The sequence below is a fragment of the Grampus griseus genome, assembly GCF_964374135.1.
Source record: "Grampus griseus genome assembly, chromosome: 14".
NCBI lineage: Eukaryota > Metazoa > Chordata > Mammalia > Artiodactyla > Delphinidae > Grampus > Grampus griseus.
In genome coordinates, this window is record NC_139008.1 from 37,197,146 (window position 1) to 37,214,945 (window position 17,800).

At 60.2% G+C, this 17,800-nt stretch overlaps 3 protein-coding genes across 4 annotated transcripts; 1 reads left to right on the top strand and 2 right to left on the bottom strand.

Moving 5' to 3' along the window:
* Nucleotides 1-816: 816 nt before the first annotated feature.
* On the bottom strand, nt 817-3,312 carry NTN3 (netrin 3; the record flags this gene model as incomplete). Of its 2 annotated transcripts, XM_082671542.1 has the most annotated exons (6): nt 817-1,166; nt 1,463-1,537; nt 1,666-1,716; nt 1,885-2,034; nt 2,125-2,313; nt 2,385-3,312. In XM_082671542.1, 6 exons carry the CDS (start codon nt 3,310-3,312, stop codon nt 817-819), a joined length of 1,743 nt encoding a protein of 580 aa, XP_082527668.1. The 2 variants fall into 2 exon arrangements, with proteins under 2 accessions (XP_082527668.1, XP_082527667.1); XM_082671541.1 differs by having other exon boundaries at nt 1,885-2,313.
* A 5,358-nt stretch (nt 3,313-8,670) lies between these two features.
* Nucleotides 8,671-12,890, bottom strand: TEDC2 (tubulin epsilon and delta complex 2). The gene is made up of 10 exons (XM_082669834.1): nt 12,848-12,890; nt 12,664-12,762; nt 12,366-12,436; nt 11,860-12,268; nt 11,340-11,393; nt 10,607-10,700; nt 10,323-10,434; nt 10,130-10,231; nt 9,506-9,693; nt 8,671-9,199 (listed from the first exon to the last, which is right to left on the bottom strand). The coding sequence occupies exons 1-10, from the start codon at nt 12,886-12,888 to the stop codon at nt 9,050-9,052; spliced, it is 1,320 nt and encodes a 439-aa protein (XP_082525960.1). The 5' UTR covers nt 12,889-12,890; the 3' UTR covers nt 8,671-9,049.
* Nucleotides 12,891-14,523: 1,633 nt separating this feature from the next.
* LOC309833190 (coatomer subunit zeta-1-like) lies at nt 14,524-15,236 on the top strand. Its single transcript, XM_082671373.1, has one exon. The coding sequence runs from the start codon at nt 14,542-14,544 to the stop codon at nt 15,073-15,075; it is 534 nt and encodes a 177-aa protein (XP_082527499.1). The 5' UTR covers nt 14,524-14,541; the 3' UTR covers nt 15,076-15,236.
* The last annotated feature ends 2,564 nt before the right edge of the window (nt 15,237-17,800 follow it).

The window sequence follows — 17,800 nt, forward strand, 5'->3', positions numbered from 1 at the left end:
CTGAACACAGCGGGGGGCAAGGACACGGACGCCCAGCCGGCAGAGACAGGACAGGCAGAGGTGACCTACGGGACAGACGGGAACCAGAGGCCTCCGTCCTCGTTGGGGGAGGAGTCATAGCGCCCTCTGCGTGTCCTGACAGGGGGCGGGGGAGCCAGTGTCACCGAGCTCCATGGGGGTCCACAGGCGTCTGTGGTAGCCACAGTGCCTCTTGGGGAGTCAGGGCGCTCTCTGGCGGATCACAGAGTCCGGGGGCGGGTGGAGTCTCAGCGGCCCTTGGGGTATTCGCAGATCTCTATGCGTCCTGGCATCAGAAGGGTGTTCATAACTATTTGAGGGGGGTGTCAGTGCCTTTCAGGAAGGTGGGAACGCTGAGGGACCACGACATCACGGGGGGCTGTGTCACAGAGGCCCTTAAGGTGTTCGCAGAGCCTCTAAGTATTCGGCCCCACAGGGGGTTCACAGCCCTCTGGGGGTATCGTGGTGTCCCTTTGAGAAGGCAGATAGCTTGAGGGTGGGGGGGCCAAGGGGTCCTTTGGATGACAGGTGCTCCAGGGGGCCTCAAAGCAGCTCTCTGGGGCCATCACATCCCTCTGTTGGGGCGGGGGTGTCCCTGCGTCCGTCACACCCCTCCTGGGCAGGAGCTCGAGGCACCGAAGGAGGCGCAGGGCAGTGTCGGGGCAGGGGGCCCAGATGGCGACGCGCGCGACGCGAGCAAAGACTTCTCGTGAGGCGGATGCACTGGATGAACGTGTGCCTTGATGTGTGAGAAGCGCCCCGCCCGGTCCCCGCCCGGCCCCCGCCCGGCCCGCGGGCTCAGGCCGCCCCGCAGCGCCCCCGCCGCTCGCGCCTCTGCAGCCTCCGAAGGCGCCTCGTCCACGCATCCCGCCAAGGCAACACGAGGCTCCCGCGGGCGGCGCTGAGCCCGGGCCCCCGGCCCTCGGGACCCCCGGCCGCGGCCCCCGGTCCGCCCCCCAGCAGCAGGTAGCGGCGGTCCGGTAGTAGGCGCGGGCAGCCGCAGGCGGCGTCCCGCGCAGGCACCCACAGCGCGCTGCTCCCGCGCCGCGCGCGCTCCTCGCTGCTCCGGAACACGGCAAGCACTACCACCGGGAAGCGCGTCCAGGAGCCGCGCGCCTCGCCGCGCGCGCGCACCGCCACCTGCACCGCTGCGGGGGAGGCGAGAGGGGGCGGGGTCAGGCGGGGCGGGGCCCGGAGGGGGCGGGCCGCGCAGAGGAGGACACGGCGCCCGCGGGGGTGGGAGGCGGGGTGGAGGAGGAACACAAAGAGGACACGCCGCAGCGGGAGCACGAAGAGGCCACGGGGGCTGACAGGGCGGGGCCGGCGACAGCGTAGGACCTGAGGGCCAGGGGATGGCCTTGGGGTCCAGCGAGGGTCAGTGTATACGGAGAGAAAGTAGGGCAAGGTGAGGAGGACGGGGGCAGGAGGCCTGAGGGTGGCCTACCGTAGTCCTTCCTGCAGAACTTCTTCAAGCTGATGCGGTAGCTGCCACGGGCAGGTTTGCAGTGCAAGTTGCAGTCTGGGAGGAGGGCGCAGGAGGAGGTTGGCACCGATCTGCACCTCCTTCTCCCACCCTCTCCTCCTCCCCTCCTGAAATCCATAGCCCCCTCCAGCCAAGGACATGCCCCCTCTGGAACCTCCACTCACCCTGGGGCTCCACAGGGCTGCTCTCCTCAGTGGGTCCAGGGACAGGGGTCTCTGTGGAGAGGATGAGATAAAGGCCTTCCTTTGAAGGGAGCCAAGGGAATCTGCAGGGCTCAGGGGACAGTTGAGGGGGGCAGGGGGATCTGCGGGGCCCAGGTAGGCAGCAGCAGGGAGCTGGGTTGACCTTGGCTGAGGTGGTCTAAGCAGGGCAGCATCACTCACTAACGCAGGGTGCCACTGGAGAGCGGCTCTGCTGGAAGCCAGGGGCACAGCGGTTGCAGGTGAGGCCAGTGACGCCATCCTTGCAGGGACACTGGCCTGTGGTCTGGTTGCAGGTTTTGCCAGCAGCACCAACAGGGTGACAGTCACAGGCTGAGGATAGAAGTGGGATGGTCAGAAGCCCATCTAGGGATGTGGGAAACCAGAAGGTGAGGGTGTGCAGGTAGCTGGCAGCAGGCTCACCCCTACAAGCGCGGCGGTCACTCAGGGCACGGCCTGGGTCTCGATAGAAGCCCTCCTGGCAGTAGTGGCAGTGCCGGCCGGCAGTATTATGCCGGCAGTTGAGGCAGACACCTCCACTGCGGCGGCCAGATAGTCGGTACAGCTCCATGTTGAAGCGGCAGCGGCGGGCATGGCCATTGCAGGAGCAAGCTGCAGGGAGGGATGAGTCAGGGACAGGCTGGCCTGGTCTCAGATCCCCAGGCCACCCTCCAAGGCCTCACCAAGGCAGGCGTGGGCTTCCCGGGCTGTGGCCCGCTGCCATGGCCTGTCGCAGTAGAAGGGCTTGCAGCGGCCGCAGTCGGGGCCCTCGGTGCCATGCCGGCAGTCGCAGATCAAATGGCCCTGGGTGTCCAGCAGGCACCTGGAGGCATGCCCATTGCACTTGCAGCGCCCGCCCACCTGGAGCTCAGTGGCTGAGTAAGAGTAAGGGACCATGGCCGTGGCGTCCCTCGTGTCCCCCAGCATGGTAGGCCTTGTGAGCACTACTTGAATGTCTGTGGCGGTCACCCAGTCTTGGAGCACCGGGCTGCTGTCCAGATCCAGGCCTGGCGGGCTGCCGTCCTGCACGCTGAAGGCCAGAAGGCCACCCCCATCAGGCTGGGCCTGGGGCTCAGGGAAGCACAGGGCTTCGGGCCCCAGGCCAACTGGGCCATCTGCAGGGGCAGGCACGCGGCCATAGTCCAGGCCACAGCGCGAGGAGAAGAAGCCCAGTGGGGTCCAGCTTCGGCCATGGTCCTGCGACTTGAGCAGGGCCACCGAAGTGGGGGGTGCAGAGCAGAAGCGCAGGCTCACGAACACCAGCTCAAAAGCCTTGCCGAGGGGCACTGTGAGGGTCACGTTGAGGGGCACCTGCGTCAGCGAGTCCGAACGCCAGCACACCGGGCTTGTGGTGCCCCCTGCGGAGGTCAGGAGGCTGGCAGGGTGTGCCCGCCGCGGGTCCGAAGCGTCGCAGGCCCGCGTGGCCGGCCGCCCGCACGTGCTGGACGCCAGCACCTCGCGGCCCAAGGCCGCGTTCACCAGGCCGGGCACGCAACCGCGGGGCGCGCCCCCCTCGTCATGGCAGGGGTCGGCGGGCCCCGGCGGCCCCGGGCTCAGCGCGGCCGAGATTGTGCCCGCGGCCAGCAGCAGCCCCCAGGGCCAGCCGGGCATGGCCGGAGCCGCCGTGGGTCAGCCAGCCGGCCGGGGGCCCACGCCGCTGCCCTCGGGAGAGAGAGCCCGATCCGAGGCTCTGCCCGCTGGCCCGCGGTGCCAAGCAACCAGAGCCCCGGGCCGCTCCAGTCAGGGCCCAGAGGTGGGCGCAGCCGCCGTTACGCCCCGGGCCGAGCGGAGCAGCGGGGATGTCGGCGCGTCCTCCCGCTAGGCCTGGAGCGTTGACAGGCGTCGCCCCCGCTCTCGGCGCCTCCGCCCGCAGAGGCCCCACCCGCCGCCCGCCGCTCGCACTCACCCACCGAGGGCCGGGTCGAGCAGGTCTCCCGGCCTCCCGGGACTGGCCGAGGGCGGGCGGGGCCTGGGGCGCCCCGGCCACCGCCTCCTCCCGGCTGCAGCGAGGGCGGGCAAGCTGTGCCAGTAGAGGGTGGGGGGCGCAGCAGGCGCAAGCCTGGGCGCAGCCGGGGGCGGGGCTGCTCGGGCCGGGAAGGAGGGAGGGAGGGAGGGGAGGGGAGGGGGCCGGGGAGGGGGCCTCGTCGGCAGAGCCGGAATCAGAAGCAGATTCAGACACTGGCTGGGCCAGCGGGGGAGGGGGCTGGGAGGCCCTGGAGCCGGGGGAGGGGCCGGGGAGCCAGGAATGTGCTGGCGGGAGGGCTCTGGAGGGGGTGGTTCAGCCACGCAGCCCGTGGGGGACCACCCAGCCGGCCCCCGGCCTGCCTCCAGGCTTTGACTGCTCCTGGGGTTGTGCCACGTGCCGGGTGGGGGTCTGGCTGCCTCCTCCCTCAGGCCCATCAGGCAGGCTGGGCCCTGGATCTGAAGGTGGGACCCTCATGCTCCCATTGGTCCCTACAGGGCACACTCAGCACAGAGGGAGCCAAGCTGGGCTGGTGGTTGTGGGGTGTCCCCAGGGCAGCAGTCTGCTGTAGTAAAAAGAACCCAGGATTGGGGCCAGGTCTGATTTTGAATCCAAGCTGCTTCAGTTTCTAGTTGTGTGGTTTCAGTTCCTCAACCTGCCCAAGCTTCAGTTTCCTCATCAGCCAGATGCCTATTATTCAACTTTGCCAAGCTGTTGGGATTTCATGAGCCACATAGGTATTGGATGTAGCCAGGGAGCTCAACAGACTGGAGTCTCTCCTTGATGGAGGAGGCAAAGCATCCCAGGAAGGGTCAGCCCCATGCAAAGGGGGCAGGGAACATGGGAATATATCCCACCTGGGAGCAGCTCTGAGGCCTGAAGTTCTAGATGGGAGGCTGACCCCAGGCCAAGCCCAGCTGTCAGTGGAGGACACCACATGGGTGTGTCTGTGTAGGCGGGGCTGCCACCTTCGGTTGGGCCAGAGACACTGCAAGGACAGATAAGAAGAGGATGGAGAGAAGCAGAATCCTTGTGCTATTTAGGAGAGGAGGAGCAGGAGGACATAGAAGCCTCCCAGGGGACACTGAAGGAGAAGAGGACACACGAGGGCTTGACCTTGGAGAAGGAGCAGCAGGAAGACAGGGTGATTGATGGGCTACCTGGAGTGACTGACACTCTCTGGTCAGGCCCTTCACCAGGCCTAACCAGCACAAATGCAGGGGTGAGGGGTGAAGGGACTGAAGGGATAATAGGAGACTTTGGAAAGACTAAGCCAGGAGGGCCAGAGGGGCTGCTGGCCTCTCTCTTCTTCTCTGGCAGCAACAGGAAGGCTGAGGGTGCCCCTCACCCCACAAAGCAGGTGCCACTGGGGCCTGTCCCTCAACTTCCCAATAAAGAGAATGTGTCCCTTATAACAAACAGCCATGCACGAATGAGGTAGCTGGCGGGGAACACCGTTCTGCTCTGGGATGGGTCAAGTTCAGAAAGAGCACCTTCCCAACCATTCTCTTCAAGGTTCTTCTGATCATCAGCCTCAAGCATGCTTGGGATGGGGGGAGCTCTGGTGGGAGAGAGGGAGGTGCGATAGATCCTTCTCGGACTGTTAGAAGCAAGGAGGTGGCCACAGTGGGGAGAAATGCCCAGGCCCAAGCCAGTGGTTCCCCAGGGCCTGAGACAAGACTCCAGGGAAACCTTGGCTGTCTGGACTTCAGGACTCCTGCTGGGAAGGAGGAAAGCAGGGAGCAGCTCCCCCTCCCGAGCCTTGCAGACTTTGTGTGCAGCACAGCCTCCTCGTGAGTTGGGGGTAGGGTGTGCAGAACATCTGGTGGCCTCTGGTGTGGGTGAAGGTCCCCAGGGCTCATCCTGCAGAGTGTTCATCGGGGTCAGCAGGCAGGTACCTGGCCCAGAGCGTCGTTGCCCCACTAGCTCCCCAGGGAGGTGGCTGCAGGCAGCCCAGGCTCTTTTCTGGAGTGGCCCTAGGTGTGCTTTCTATTCTGGCCCCGGGGGCAGCCCTGGCAGATGGTATGATGGGAGTTAGGGAGGGCCTTCCTCACAGCCCCCCACCCAGGCTCAGTGCTCCTTGGGACTCAGCCATCTGTCCCCAGTCCTTGACTAGGGCCTCTCAGACCTCACATCTCTCTGCTGGCCCTGCCCCTTCCTGGCACCTTAGAAGAGGCTCAGCCTCTAGTTCCCCACCTGCAACTCCTCAGGCTGCTGCAGGCCTCCCCTCCCCTGCCCCCACTCAGAGTGACAGCTGCTAGCTCTGGGGCTCCAGGAACCTCTCTGGGGGAAAAGGGACCGAGGGGGGTCCTGATATGTCTCAGGGGGCTGGGGTCTTTCTCTTAAAAGGCCAACTGATAAAATACTCCCGGCTTAGCCCAGGACTTACTGTCCCCACCAGACTTTTGCAAGCCACCACTTGTTCATATATAGCACAAACATTTACTGAGCGCCTATTTTGCCTCGAGGGGCTTCCAAACCAGTGGGGTTTGGACAGCTAGGGGAGGAGGACACAGACCACTGTGCTTCGCCCCGAGAAGGGTAGCCACGTCAAGTCCCCGGCCCGCCGCCGCCCAGGACCCTGCATACCCTGCAGGCCCCCCGTGCCATGCAGACTGCCGCCAGCCCCGCGCTCAGCCAGGACGGCTCTGCGCGCCAAGCGAAACGCTCAAAAGCAACATGGGCGGAGGCGGGTGCGAGAGCGGGAGAGCTGAGTCGGGGGAGGGGAGGGAGATGGCTCGAAGTGCCCAAAGCTTGGGCATCCTGAGGGTTCAGAACAGTTTGGGGACGGCGTCTGGGGAGGAGGCTTCCGCCACACGCGCTTGGCACTGCGCCAGCCGGGCCCAGGCGAGATCCGGAGGGAGGAGGCGCCGGCTCGCCGTGACCTCGCAGGGGAGAGGGCTTGGCGCGTGGGTTCAGGGCGTCCCCGGCTCCCGCCGCCCCCCGCGCCCGGCCTTCTGCCGCCGCCGCCGCCACGCGCGCCAGCACAGGAAGGCGGCGGCCAGTAGCCCGAGGCCCGCGCCGAGCCCTGGGCCAGGTCCAGGCGGGGTCCGCGCAGCGAGAAGGTGATGGCCGTGGCAGCGGCGCCTGCAAGCAGAACCACGGCGCCGAACGGCAGGACGCAGCGCGGCCAAGAGCCCCCCGCGACGCCGGTGGCCAAGAGCAGCGAGCGTAGGGCCCCGGGGGGCTCAGGGGCCTCGGCAGGCGCAGGTGGCGAGCGCTCGGCCGCGCTCATGCTACCGAAGCGGGGTCTGCGCTCCGGGTGGGTGTGGGCGCCCCCTGCAACCCCGCTTGCCCGCCACGTCGGAGCAGATTGGCCGGCGATGCTGTGACGCCACGGGGACAGTTCTTCGCTGCAGCCTCCTGGCGTGGTGTGGAATCGAGGTGGGCGGGCGCTAACTCGCAGGGGGTCTCCCTTTTCTGCTTTGGGTGCCTTGTGTTGGGACCTACCCAGATCTCTCCCCTCATGTTATCTGCTGGCACCTCCCTGCCCATGAAGGCCCAGGTGCCCACAGAGGTCCGCAGGACACCACCAGTGCCCAGGACTGGCCAGGTGGGTCATTGAGTCAACAACCTCTGGGTGCCCATCTGCGCTTAGCTAGAGATGCAGGTGGACAGCATCCCTGACAATAAAGTGCACAATAAACTAAGACAACCAGTGGGTGAAATAATTGCAGTGAAGACCACCTGCTACGGATTCTGGGGTGGCCAGTAACAGGGGGGTGGTGGGATTTGCCCTGGAGATTAAGGGTTCCTCCAGATCCCAGCACCTGGACATAAGCTCTGGAGGCAGCAGTGGAGTGGCCAGAAGGAGGTGGTTGTACCCCAGGCTCCCTCCCTCTCTTTCTCCCCCTTCCCTGGTTTCCTGCTCTGGAGTTCCACTCCCTGGAGGCCCCCTTAGTGCAGTGAGGGCCCTGATTTTTCATTTTCTACTTTGGTCTGTCATCTGGTCCCCAGCAGCTCCAAGGACCTGGGACTCCATGTCCAAGGTTTCTGGCCTGTTGGACTGTGGGGCCCTTTACAAGTAGGGCCTCCTGCAGGGTGGGGCTACCCTGAGGCGGCTTCAACTTCACCCAGTTCATCCCCCATACCTGCAGCACTTCATCAGGCTTGCAGAAAACCTGGCCTTCTCCAGGAGTCATCTGCCTCCTGGGCCTGGGCTTCTCAGGGCAGAAGCAGGTGTTATTTGGTCTCACATCACTGTCCACACAAAGGGCTACTGCCCTAGCTCTGAGGGTTGTGCCTGGTCCACACAGGTACTCACTAAAGGCTCATGAAAGGGACACTGCTGCCTCAAAGCCCTCACCAGGGTGCAGAGCTGTGAAGCATCTAACACCACCTTATTCATCTTCAGCCCAGTGGTAATAACCACTACCCCAGTATGACAGTGGGGACAACACTGGGAACTGAGGCTCAGAGTCTTCAAGAATCTTGCTGGAAGTCCCAGAGCAGCAAACAAGTCATGATGTAAACCCAAGATGTGTGACCTGTAAACCCAGAGGCTGTGACCTTGACCTCTACACTTTCTTGCCTTCCAAGAAACAGTGCCTCCTTCAACAGGGGAGGTAGGAGCCTTGGAAGTGACAGTGGAGCAGGGGAGGGGTGGACTCAGTCTGGGGGGCCCACATAAGCCACAGCAATGGCACAGGAGCAGGTGGTGGGCATGGGTGCCAGGAAAGATGGCTGTGGGCAGACAGTGGACGTCCACTGCAATACTGGCTTGTGGCTTTTTTGTCTTTTGATAAGCCCGGTACAAATGTAGGCACTTGTGGGGAGAGGTTTCAGGTATGCTAGGGCCAGTGCATGAGGCAAGTCCCCAGGGCAGCCCACCTTGAGTGGCTTTGCCCCCTCCCTTCAGTACACAAGGGATATGCCTATTCTTGGTAAATATACTTGATATATTCTTGGTATATAATAAACACAAAGAAGAAAACAAACATGCACCAAGTCGCACCTTGGTATGATTTAAATATATAAACTTTCTAAAGTAGTTTTAATGTCACACAAGTAGCTTTTAAGTGTACAGCAAGAGAAAACAGAAGTAGCTAAGAAAAGCCCCCACCAGTCTCAGGTCTCCTGAGCCTGTGGAAAGCCAAGCCAAGCTGAGCCCTGACCAGCAGCTTTAGCAGCCATTAGAAAGGCCCTAAGTTCCTCAGGAAGAGCCAGGGGGCAGTCCCCGCCCCTTGGAAACCTGGTTTCCTAAGGGGGTACAGGCATCTCTGGGCCCCTGGCTCACTGTACCAGTGAAAGTCCCCTCAATGCCCATTCATTTGATTCCTCCTAGGGAAGGGGGGCTCTCACCGACAGTCAGGCTAGAGGCAGAGCCAGCCTGCCTTTGCTGCAGGGTTCTGGGGGACTGGGGGTGGGCCTGGCCATGGGAAGGGCTCAGTCAGCAGGCTTATCTTCTCGTAGGATGGTGAGGAAGCGCTGGCCTCCCTCACAGAGCAGGCTGTGGACAGCCCGGCACAGCGCTAGCCAGGGTGGCCCCAGCGGCTCCTGCTTGCTCACCAGGGGGAGGAGTTCGGCCATCAGGACCTGGTGGGTGGTGCAGGACCAAGGTCTCAAGGGGGCCCTGTCCCAGCTGGCCCAGGGCCCCCAGAGGAGGGCTCAAACCAGGGCCGGCTTTGAGGCACCATGCCCCAGCCCATCCCTCCTCCAGAAGCTCCAGCACCCTCACAGGGGCGCAGGCCCAGCAGCTCCCACCCTTCCCTGGTGGGTCTTGGTGGGAGGAGCACAGATAGGCTCTTGAGGCCAAGCCCTCATGAGGCTCCAGACCTAGAGTCCTCCCCAGGGCCCACGGCTCCCCGACACTCAGTCACCCACTCCCTACTCTAGAAGTACCTTTTCCAGGTGGATCTGCTGGTGCAGCATGGCCACCCGCAGCCTGAGGGCCGCCAGGGTCTGCAGCTCCTGGGTACTAGAGTAGAGAAGCAACTGGGGGCTCCAGATAGGGTCTGCTCCTCCTCCACAGGGCAAGGAGGCCCTGGGGAACCTCCCCTCAGGCCACGGCCCCAGCTGCTGTTCCACCACTGTTGCGAGGACAGGGGATATGGCCTCACAGGGCACAAGCCAGGCACCTCCTCCCCAGGTCCCTTTAAGAGGGTGCAAAGTCTCCCCTTGCCTCCTGTATGAAGCCCTATTGTCCATAAACAACTAACTCTTGCAATACCAGGCATCTGCCAGTACCTCTCTGATTGTCACAAGGCACTTTTTCAATAACTGGATAAATAAGTAAGCTACTCGGAGTGGTGGGGTCTGTGTGTCGGGAGAGAAATTGGAGCAGGGGTGCTGTGCTGGCCAGCTCCCCAGCACAACTGCAGAGAACTCAGAATGCAGTGGGGTGACACAGGGAAGGGCCGTCCTGCCCGCCTGCCTCCGTTCCCAAGCTGCTGCTAAAGTCCCAACACCACCCCGTGGCTAGAGGATTTTGACCCCAGACTTCAGCACGGGCGGGGCAGGCCTCACCTGTGCATAGCTCCCGCAGCCTGTGGAGACACTGCCCCACGATGGCCTGCAGCTCCTCCAAGGTGAGCAGGCAGCGGTACTCCTGCATCCAGTCCTTGGGGTCTACACGAGAGCCAGGGGGAGCAGGCCAGGTCCACGCCGGTCCTGAAGCCTTCCCCACCCTGACCAGAGACGCAACTGAGGGCCCACTAACCTGCCGTGAGCTCTTCCCCCATTCGAAGTCTTAGCAGCAAGCAGGCCTTCTGCAGGTGCCGCACCTCTGCCTCCACCTCGGTGGCACTGAGCCTGGGGCCAGGCCAGCCTGACTGCATGCGGGTCATGGAAAGTCCCCTGTGGTCAGGCCCCTCCGCTTTCCCCAAGGGCTGGGTCCTGGAGTAGCTCTGGCCCTTCCTGGAGTTGTTCCTCCTCAGACTCGCCAGGTTTAGAGCCAGAACCTCTGCCCCCCACCCCTCACTCCCCCAAGCCCCGCAAGGATACAGTTGTCTGCATTTTCTGGAGGAACTGCGTTTTGGCGGTGGTAGCAGCATCCACAGAATCACTGGTCTGTGTAGAGCTGAGCTGGGCCCACAGGCTGGGATACACACATGCACAGCCCACAAACCAGAAAGCAACGTGGTTACTACAGCCAGCTGGGCTGGGCCACGAGAAGTAGGCAAGGGCCAGGGTAGCAGCCTCAGCCTGGGGTGTCTGGCTCTTCTGAATGTCAGGAGGGGCCTTTGGGTGTCCTGGGGAACCGAGGGGGACACTGTCCATGAAAAGGGGACAGAGCTGACCCACTCTGGGAAATGCTAGGAGAGAATTCAAGGAAAAGGGGAGAGGAGCCAGCAGTGACTGGTGACCAAAATGTCTGGTAAGAGCTTTGGATGCTGGCTCTGTGCCAGGCACAGCACAAGCACCCGAAAAGCCACCACCTTGTTTAACCCCTACAACACCTCTAGAAGCTGGTACTATTATTGTCATCTTCACAAGGAAGACAAATGGGGACTTGGAGACACTAAGTGCCTTGGGGCCTCAGAAGCTGCTGGCTGAGTCTAAGGTGACTACAGCCGTCCTAGGGAGGCTGACTCTCCTAATGTGGAGTGTCACCACCCAGCAAAGAAAGCCAAGGGACCCGTGGGAAGTCTTACCAGTGGGAAGCCTCAGCCTCCCTGCTCTCCACACTCCCCTGGTCTCCCCTCCCCCTTCACCCAGCCACAAGACTCAGCCTCACCGGGAATTCCGGGAAGCCGCTTTCCTGAAGGCCTCAGGCAGCTGCAGCAGGATCCTGTCAGGGAAGCCGGTGCTCAGAGCAGCTCTGTCTCACTCTGGGGGCTGCAGGCCCCACTCCCTACTCAGAGCCCAGTGAGAGATGAAGCTCACCCACCCCTCAGACAGGGCTTCCAGGGTGACCACAGGAGCCAGCCCAGTCCAGGTACCACCTGGCAGAGAGAAGAGAAAGCAGAGCCCAGGCCTTCGAGAGCTCATGTGGAGCCCTGGGGCTGGGTGGATAAGTGGATAGGGCACAGGTCACGCCCCAGTGCATCAAACATGGCACCTTCACAGCCAGCTGTTCCACTCTGCCAGCTTCTGGGCTTGCCACCCCTCATGGGGTGGCATCCTGGGGTTCCCCTGGCCCACATCCAGCTCAATGCCCTGCCCTCCCTGTCACCCCAAACCCAGACTCCTGCTGCTGCCCAGGATCTGATCAGGTAGAGACAGTAGTTCCTCTAGTGAGGGTCTGGGAAACCTACCCCTTATCCTTGAGTGTAAAAGCTTCTGGGGCCTGAGAAGCAGCCGACAGGACTATTTGTTCGTTCCTGAGGCCTGATTTAGGCTTGGTGGCTCCAGCCCCTTGCCCCATACAGGCCTGATCCCCCACTGACAGAAGCCTGCGCTCAGGGAGGTCCTTGGTAGGCACCCTGGTTTGGAGGATGCCCCTGGGAGGTTCTGTCTCTGATGCACGGCTGCCAGCCCTGTGTGAGGTGCTGGGTGGGTAAGAGGCTCTGGTGGCAGGGGAAGTGGCAATGGATCCAGACTTCAGGCTGGGGGCCTTGTTTCCTTCTCCAGCCTTTGATATGCCTTTTCGCACCCGTACAGCCTTCTCCAGTGCCTGGGTCAGAAGCTCCAGCTCCTTGAGGTCTTGCGGGCTGGGTATGCATGCTGCAAAAACCAAAAGTCATGTAGAGGTCCCTCACCACTTCATGTCTGAAGACAGGCCAGAGGTGGCACCTGGAGAAGGTAGATGGCTGAGGTTTACCTGCAGATGGGGCCTCTTCATTAGTTTCTGGCCCTGGGGTTGGCTCCGGAGCCAGGGTCTCGGCTGGTTCCCTGTGAAGACACAAGGCAGCCGTGGCACGGCCAGGGCCCAACAGGCCCCCAAGGCCGCCTGGCCTAGGGGCAGACCCGCAGTCTCAGAGCCTGCAGAAAAAGCGGGGAGCACTGACAACCCACAACTCCGAAGTGAGAGCTGGGCCGGGCCTCCCGGCCCGGGGTCGCTAAGCGGGGTTCTGACGGCCCGAGGGAGGCCTAGCCAGGTGGTCCCGGGGTCCGCGTACCAGGCACGCAGCAGCCGCCGGGAGACTCGCAGGCTCCGCTCCAGCTGCCGCTGTCGCTCGGCGCAGGAGTCCAGGGCGTCACGCAGCTCGGCCACTAGCCTGGAAAGGACGCACCAGAGGCTCAGCACCCTGGCCAGCCTCGGGCCGCGCAGCCTCCCGCCCCCTCCAGCGGCGCAGGACCCACCGGCGCGAGCTGCCGGCAAGCAACGTGAAGGCGGTATCCATTCTTCGCGATCTGCCGCCGCCGTCAAATCCCGCCCCTTCCGGCCTAGAAGACCGCCCCTTCCGGCCGGACTGCCCAATTCCGAGCCCAGAGTTCAGGGCCCGCCCTACCCGATGATGATCCCGCCTCAAGGCCCCCCATTTCCCCCGGGGTCCAAGCCATGACTCCGGTTCTGAGCTCGGGCCGGGGGCAGCGGAGGGAACACGGGTGAGGACCTCGGGTGACGCGCAGGCTTCTGGGTTGGATAACCGGGTAGATGGTGGCACCTGTGATCGCTTAACGGTTGGCTTCGTCTTTGTAGTGAAGGCGCTCTAAAGCAGGGCCCTGCTGCCTTGCTGACCCCGGGCCACCTAGCACAGGGCAAGGCACATGGAGTGGCCCAGTAGGTATTTACTGCAGTCGATAGAAGTGAGGATTACATGTGTGTTGGGAGCAGGGACAAGGGAGGAGGGAGTGTTCACTTTTGGATATGTTGGTGAGGTGATGACATCCAGGGGAGGCATCAGTGGGCACCTGGGCAGAGGCGAATGAAGCCCAGGAGCCAAGGATGTGGCACATGGAGCAATGGGCCTGGGCGAGCTGGTCCAAGGTGTGCATGGATGGGGACAGGTGAGGGGGAGCTGGAGCCCAGAGAGGTGGAGGGACAGCAGAGCCTGGTGTCACAGAAACCACAGGAGGCTATCCCAGGAGGGAATGTCTGCGGGTTGGGGGAACGGGGCCTTCAGAGAATCAGGAGACACCTGGTGAGGAGGGATTGTAGGGACAGATGCTGGCTGGGAGGAGTGGTTCGGGCAGCAGGGTCCACTGTAATTGGAGATAACAGGAAAAACAGATGAATGCCAACCCCTCAGGGGCCAAGAAATCTCAGGGGAGAGCAGGACAGGTGACAAACCTGGGAGGGGTTGTTTCAAGTTGGCGAGGTGTCCGTTTCACAGTGCTGATAGGAAGGTGCTGCAGCAGAGGACAGAGACACAAAGGAGGGGAGTTGAGGGTGCCAGGCAGAGAAGGAGAAGGGGGTGAGGACCTAGGCAGCCCTGGGACTGCCCTTAGGGTGGGCCCCTCCATCGGTAGTGGCCTGTTTTCTTGCCTAGTGCGGGGAGGCTGACAGCATTCTGACTAAAATGAGATTCTCTGTGAGGTAGGAGGGGAGGGAAGAGGGCTTCAGTCAGTGCTTAGAAGATGCAGGGAGACCCCACCCCACCCCACGGTCAGGTGGTACTAGGTCCCCACTGGAGTGGGAGAAGGCAGTTCAGTCATGCACATCACGTGGCTGCTACTACCCTCATCACATTTAGTCCTCACAACACCCCTGTGAGGTAGGTATTATTGCCCCATCTTACAGATGAGGAAACTGAGGCTCACACATGCCTAGGGGCACACAGTCAACAGGGAGGTCTGCAATCCCTATGCTGGGATTCCCTTACTCAACCATGCCTGACCCAGGATGGTCAGAATTCTACTACAGTAGCAAAAAGAGCTCCTACAGGGAAATCAACACCCAGAAAAGCCTCACGGAGTCAGCATCTCCCTGTCCCTGTCGTTTTGGTTCAAGAGCATTTGGGGGACACTCCTGGCTAAGTGGTTCTTTCTGACATTTTCGAGAGGAAGCAAAAGCTATCAGCAGGGCTCCACGTCGGCACCAGCTGCGGGGCAAAATGGAGGCGCTGATTTTGGAACCCTCCCTGTATACTGTCAAAGCCATCCTGATTCTGGACAATGATGGAGATCGACTTTTTGCCAAGTACTATTACGACACCTACCCCAGTATCAAGGAGCAAAAGGCCTTTGAGAAGAACATTTTCAACAAGACCTACCGGACTGACAGTGAAATTGCTCTCTTGGAAGGCCTGACAGTGGTATACAAAAGCAGCATCGATCTCTATTTCTATGTGATCTGCAGCTCTTGTGAAAATGAGCTGATGCTCATGGCTGTTCTGAATTGCCTCTTTGACTCCTTGAGCCAGACGCTGAGAAAAAATGTAGAAAAGCGAGCTCTGCTGGAGAACATGGAGGGGCTCTTCTTGGCTATGGATGAAATCGTAGACGGAGGGGTGATCCTGGAGAGCGATCCCCAGCAAGTGATACACTGGGTGGCATTAAGGGGAGAAGATGTACCCCTTACAGAGCAGACCGTGTCTCAGGTGCTGCAGTCAGCCAAAGAACAGATCAAGTGGTCACTCCTTTGGTGAAGACCCCACTGTTCCTGGCTCCTCACTCCCTCAAAAAATCCACATGTCTGCTGTAACTTCTCATCCAGCCCCACAAATGATGCTCTCAGGGTCATCTCGGGGATAACAGGGATCCTTAAATCTCCATCCTTTCTGTGGTTGCCCCCTCGCAAACCCGTATACGCTTCCCGTTCCTTCTCACTCTTTTTTGCAGTCCTGGGAGTAAAGCTCTTAGCAGATTTGGACACAGGGCAGGGGAAGCACCCTCTTCCTTGCTCGACTGGATTATACTCCCATGCTCTCCTATCCCCCATATTTTCTCCTCCACTTCTGTGCCCTTTGCTGCAGCTACACTTCAGATCAAAGCAGGAGAAAGAATGTGCTGAGTGTTTTCCTCCCTTTGCCTTTACCCGGCCTTCATCCCAACAGTCCATATGTCCAGCAAGGGGAGAGAGAGAGAATTCTTTTCTATAGAAGGAGTGCGGGTGGGGAGAGGCATATGAAGTCTCAGCCACAGCCCCGCTTGCTGGACTTGGTATTTTCTCCCATTCCTTTTTACTGCCCAGGCCTCCAGCCTTGGAAAAAAGATTGGGAACAGCTCATAGTCAGGGGACAGAGTGGAAGGAGCAGTGATTTAAATATTATTGGACAGAGCTTATCAAATTCTGTATTTCAGACACAGCTGCATTTTTTACCCTCATCCTGGCTTATACCTTCAAAACTGCTGTGGTCTGTGAGTGTTCGGTGTGGGAGTGTCTGTCTCTCCGTCTGATACCTTAACTTTCCACCTTCACTACCCCTGCGAGCTCTGCCTGGCTTGCCCTGTCTGTGCCCTGGAGCAAAGCCAGTCCCTGATCTAAAATGCCATTCCAGTCTTGGGAAGAAGAGTTTCTGCTCAGAACTGGGGATAGGGTGGAATTTATGACTTGGGCCTCTGGGCTCTCTCAGTCCCCTTCTCTCTCCCACATGCACCTCACTCCTCTGCCTTGGGTCTGCGATCTCTGCTGCTTAACCCTGTCCTCCCTCTGCCTCAGCCTTACATCCGGGCAGTAGGTCTGGGCGCCTCCCTTCCCTAGGTCGCTGAGAGAGGTGCCTTTCTTCAGAAGACCTTTGGGATTTGGCTTTCCCCAGGAAGACGGAGGATGGGACACCCACTGTTGGGTCATCTCTCCCCTTGACCCAAAACTTCCCACAAAAATGTCACAAGAAACCTTCCTGAGACTTAGCATCCTGTCCCCACCCACTAACTGCCAGTTCTCTAAGTGGGGCGGGTAACTGGGCATCCTGGAGGGAGCATTTTTGTGTAAGAGGTGTGCAGAGTCAGCATGATAGCCACCTTCATATACTGTTCTGCGCAAAGAGGAATAAAACATTTTTTTCCAAAAAAAAAAAAAAGCTATCAGCAGGGTGAGTGTGTCAGCAGGGGAGAGAGGTCAGGGTCAGTCTTCGTCAGATCCCAAGTCCCTGTGGTCATTATTCTCAGGAACTCACAGCAGATCTACCCTCACCCAACAAACAGGTCCTCTGAATCTTGCTCTTCTGTATCTTGGTCACCTCAGATGTTACAAATGACATTTAATTTTTTTTCTGGCTAACCTCTCTGGGAAAATTGGTTTTGCATACAGTGTCAGAATAGCACTGAGGGGTTTGAATCGAATTTTCTTTTTTTTAGTTGAGCCTAAATAATGTTGAGAATTAAAAAAAATTAATACCTTATATATTTAATGTTTTTTTAAAAATTTATTTTATTTATTATTTATTTTTGGCTGTGCTGGGTCTTTGTTGCTGTGCGCGGGCTTTTCTCTAGTTGCGGCGAGCGGGGGCTACCCTTCCTTGAGGTGCGCGGGCTTCTTGATGTGGTGGCTTCTCTTGCTGTGGAGCACAGGCTCTAGGCGCGCAGGCTTCAGTAGTTGTGACTCGCGGGCTCTAGAGCGCAGGCTTAGTAGTTACGGCGCACGGGCTTAGTTGCTCTGAGGCACGTGAGATCTTCCCGGACCAGGGCTCGAACCCGTGTCCCCTGCATTGGCAGGTGGATTCTTAGCCACTGCGCCACCAGGGAAGCCCTCATATCTTCTATTTTTAATTTTTCTTTTGTTTTTTATCTTAGAGGGATGGAGGATGGAAATAAAGACAGGGAAAGAAATGGCCCAGACATTCCGATGTTCATACGGACATCATCTGTTGGGGACACAGACAAACCATCACAGGAGAAGGGGCAGATTTCTAAAATGAGCTGAGAATATGGGAGGAAGAGAGCCTGTGACCAAGACATCAAGGCCCTGGCCTGCAAAAATGTCAGGGCCCACTCACCCGGTATTCACACGCAGTCCGAAACGATCCGCAGGGCAGAGTTCCCTCACGATAGGACCCACCACCCAGTGAGGAAAGGAACGGCTGCCTGGGGCAGGGCAGGCCAGGCCAATGTGGGCGCAGGGATGGTGTGCTCAGAGCTATTGGCTCCCTGTGGAACCCCGAACCAGATAAATGTGGGAGGGGGTGAGCTGTGCCAGGATACCTGGGTCACACATGTTCTCAGCTGTGAAAGCTCTCAGCTCCCGCGGTGCCTGGGGCTCCGTGGGGCTGGGAAGTTCAGGACGTGGGCTTAAGTTTCCCAGAGAAAGCAGGACAAACATGGGAGGGGACAGAGAAATAGGCTTCACACAGTATGGCATGATTGCTTTGAGGCTAAACTTTCCAGAGAGAAGGAACTGAGTTTTTGTTGTGATTTAGACATTCTGATGGCTCA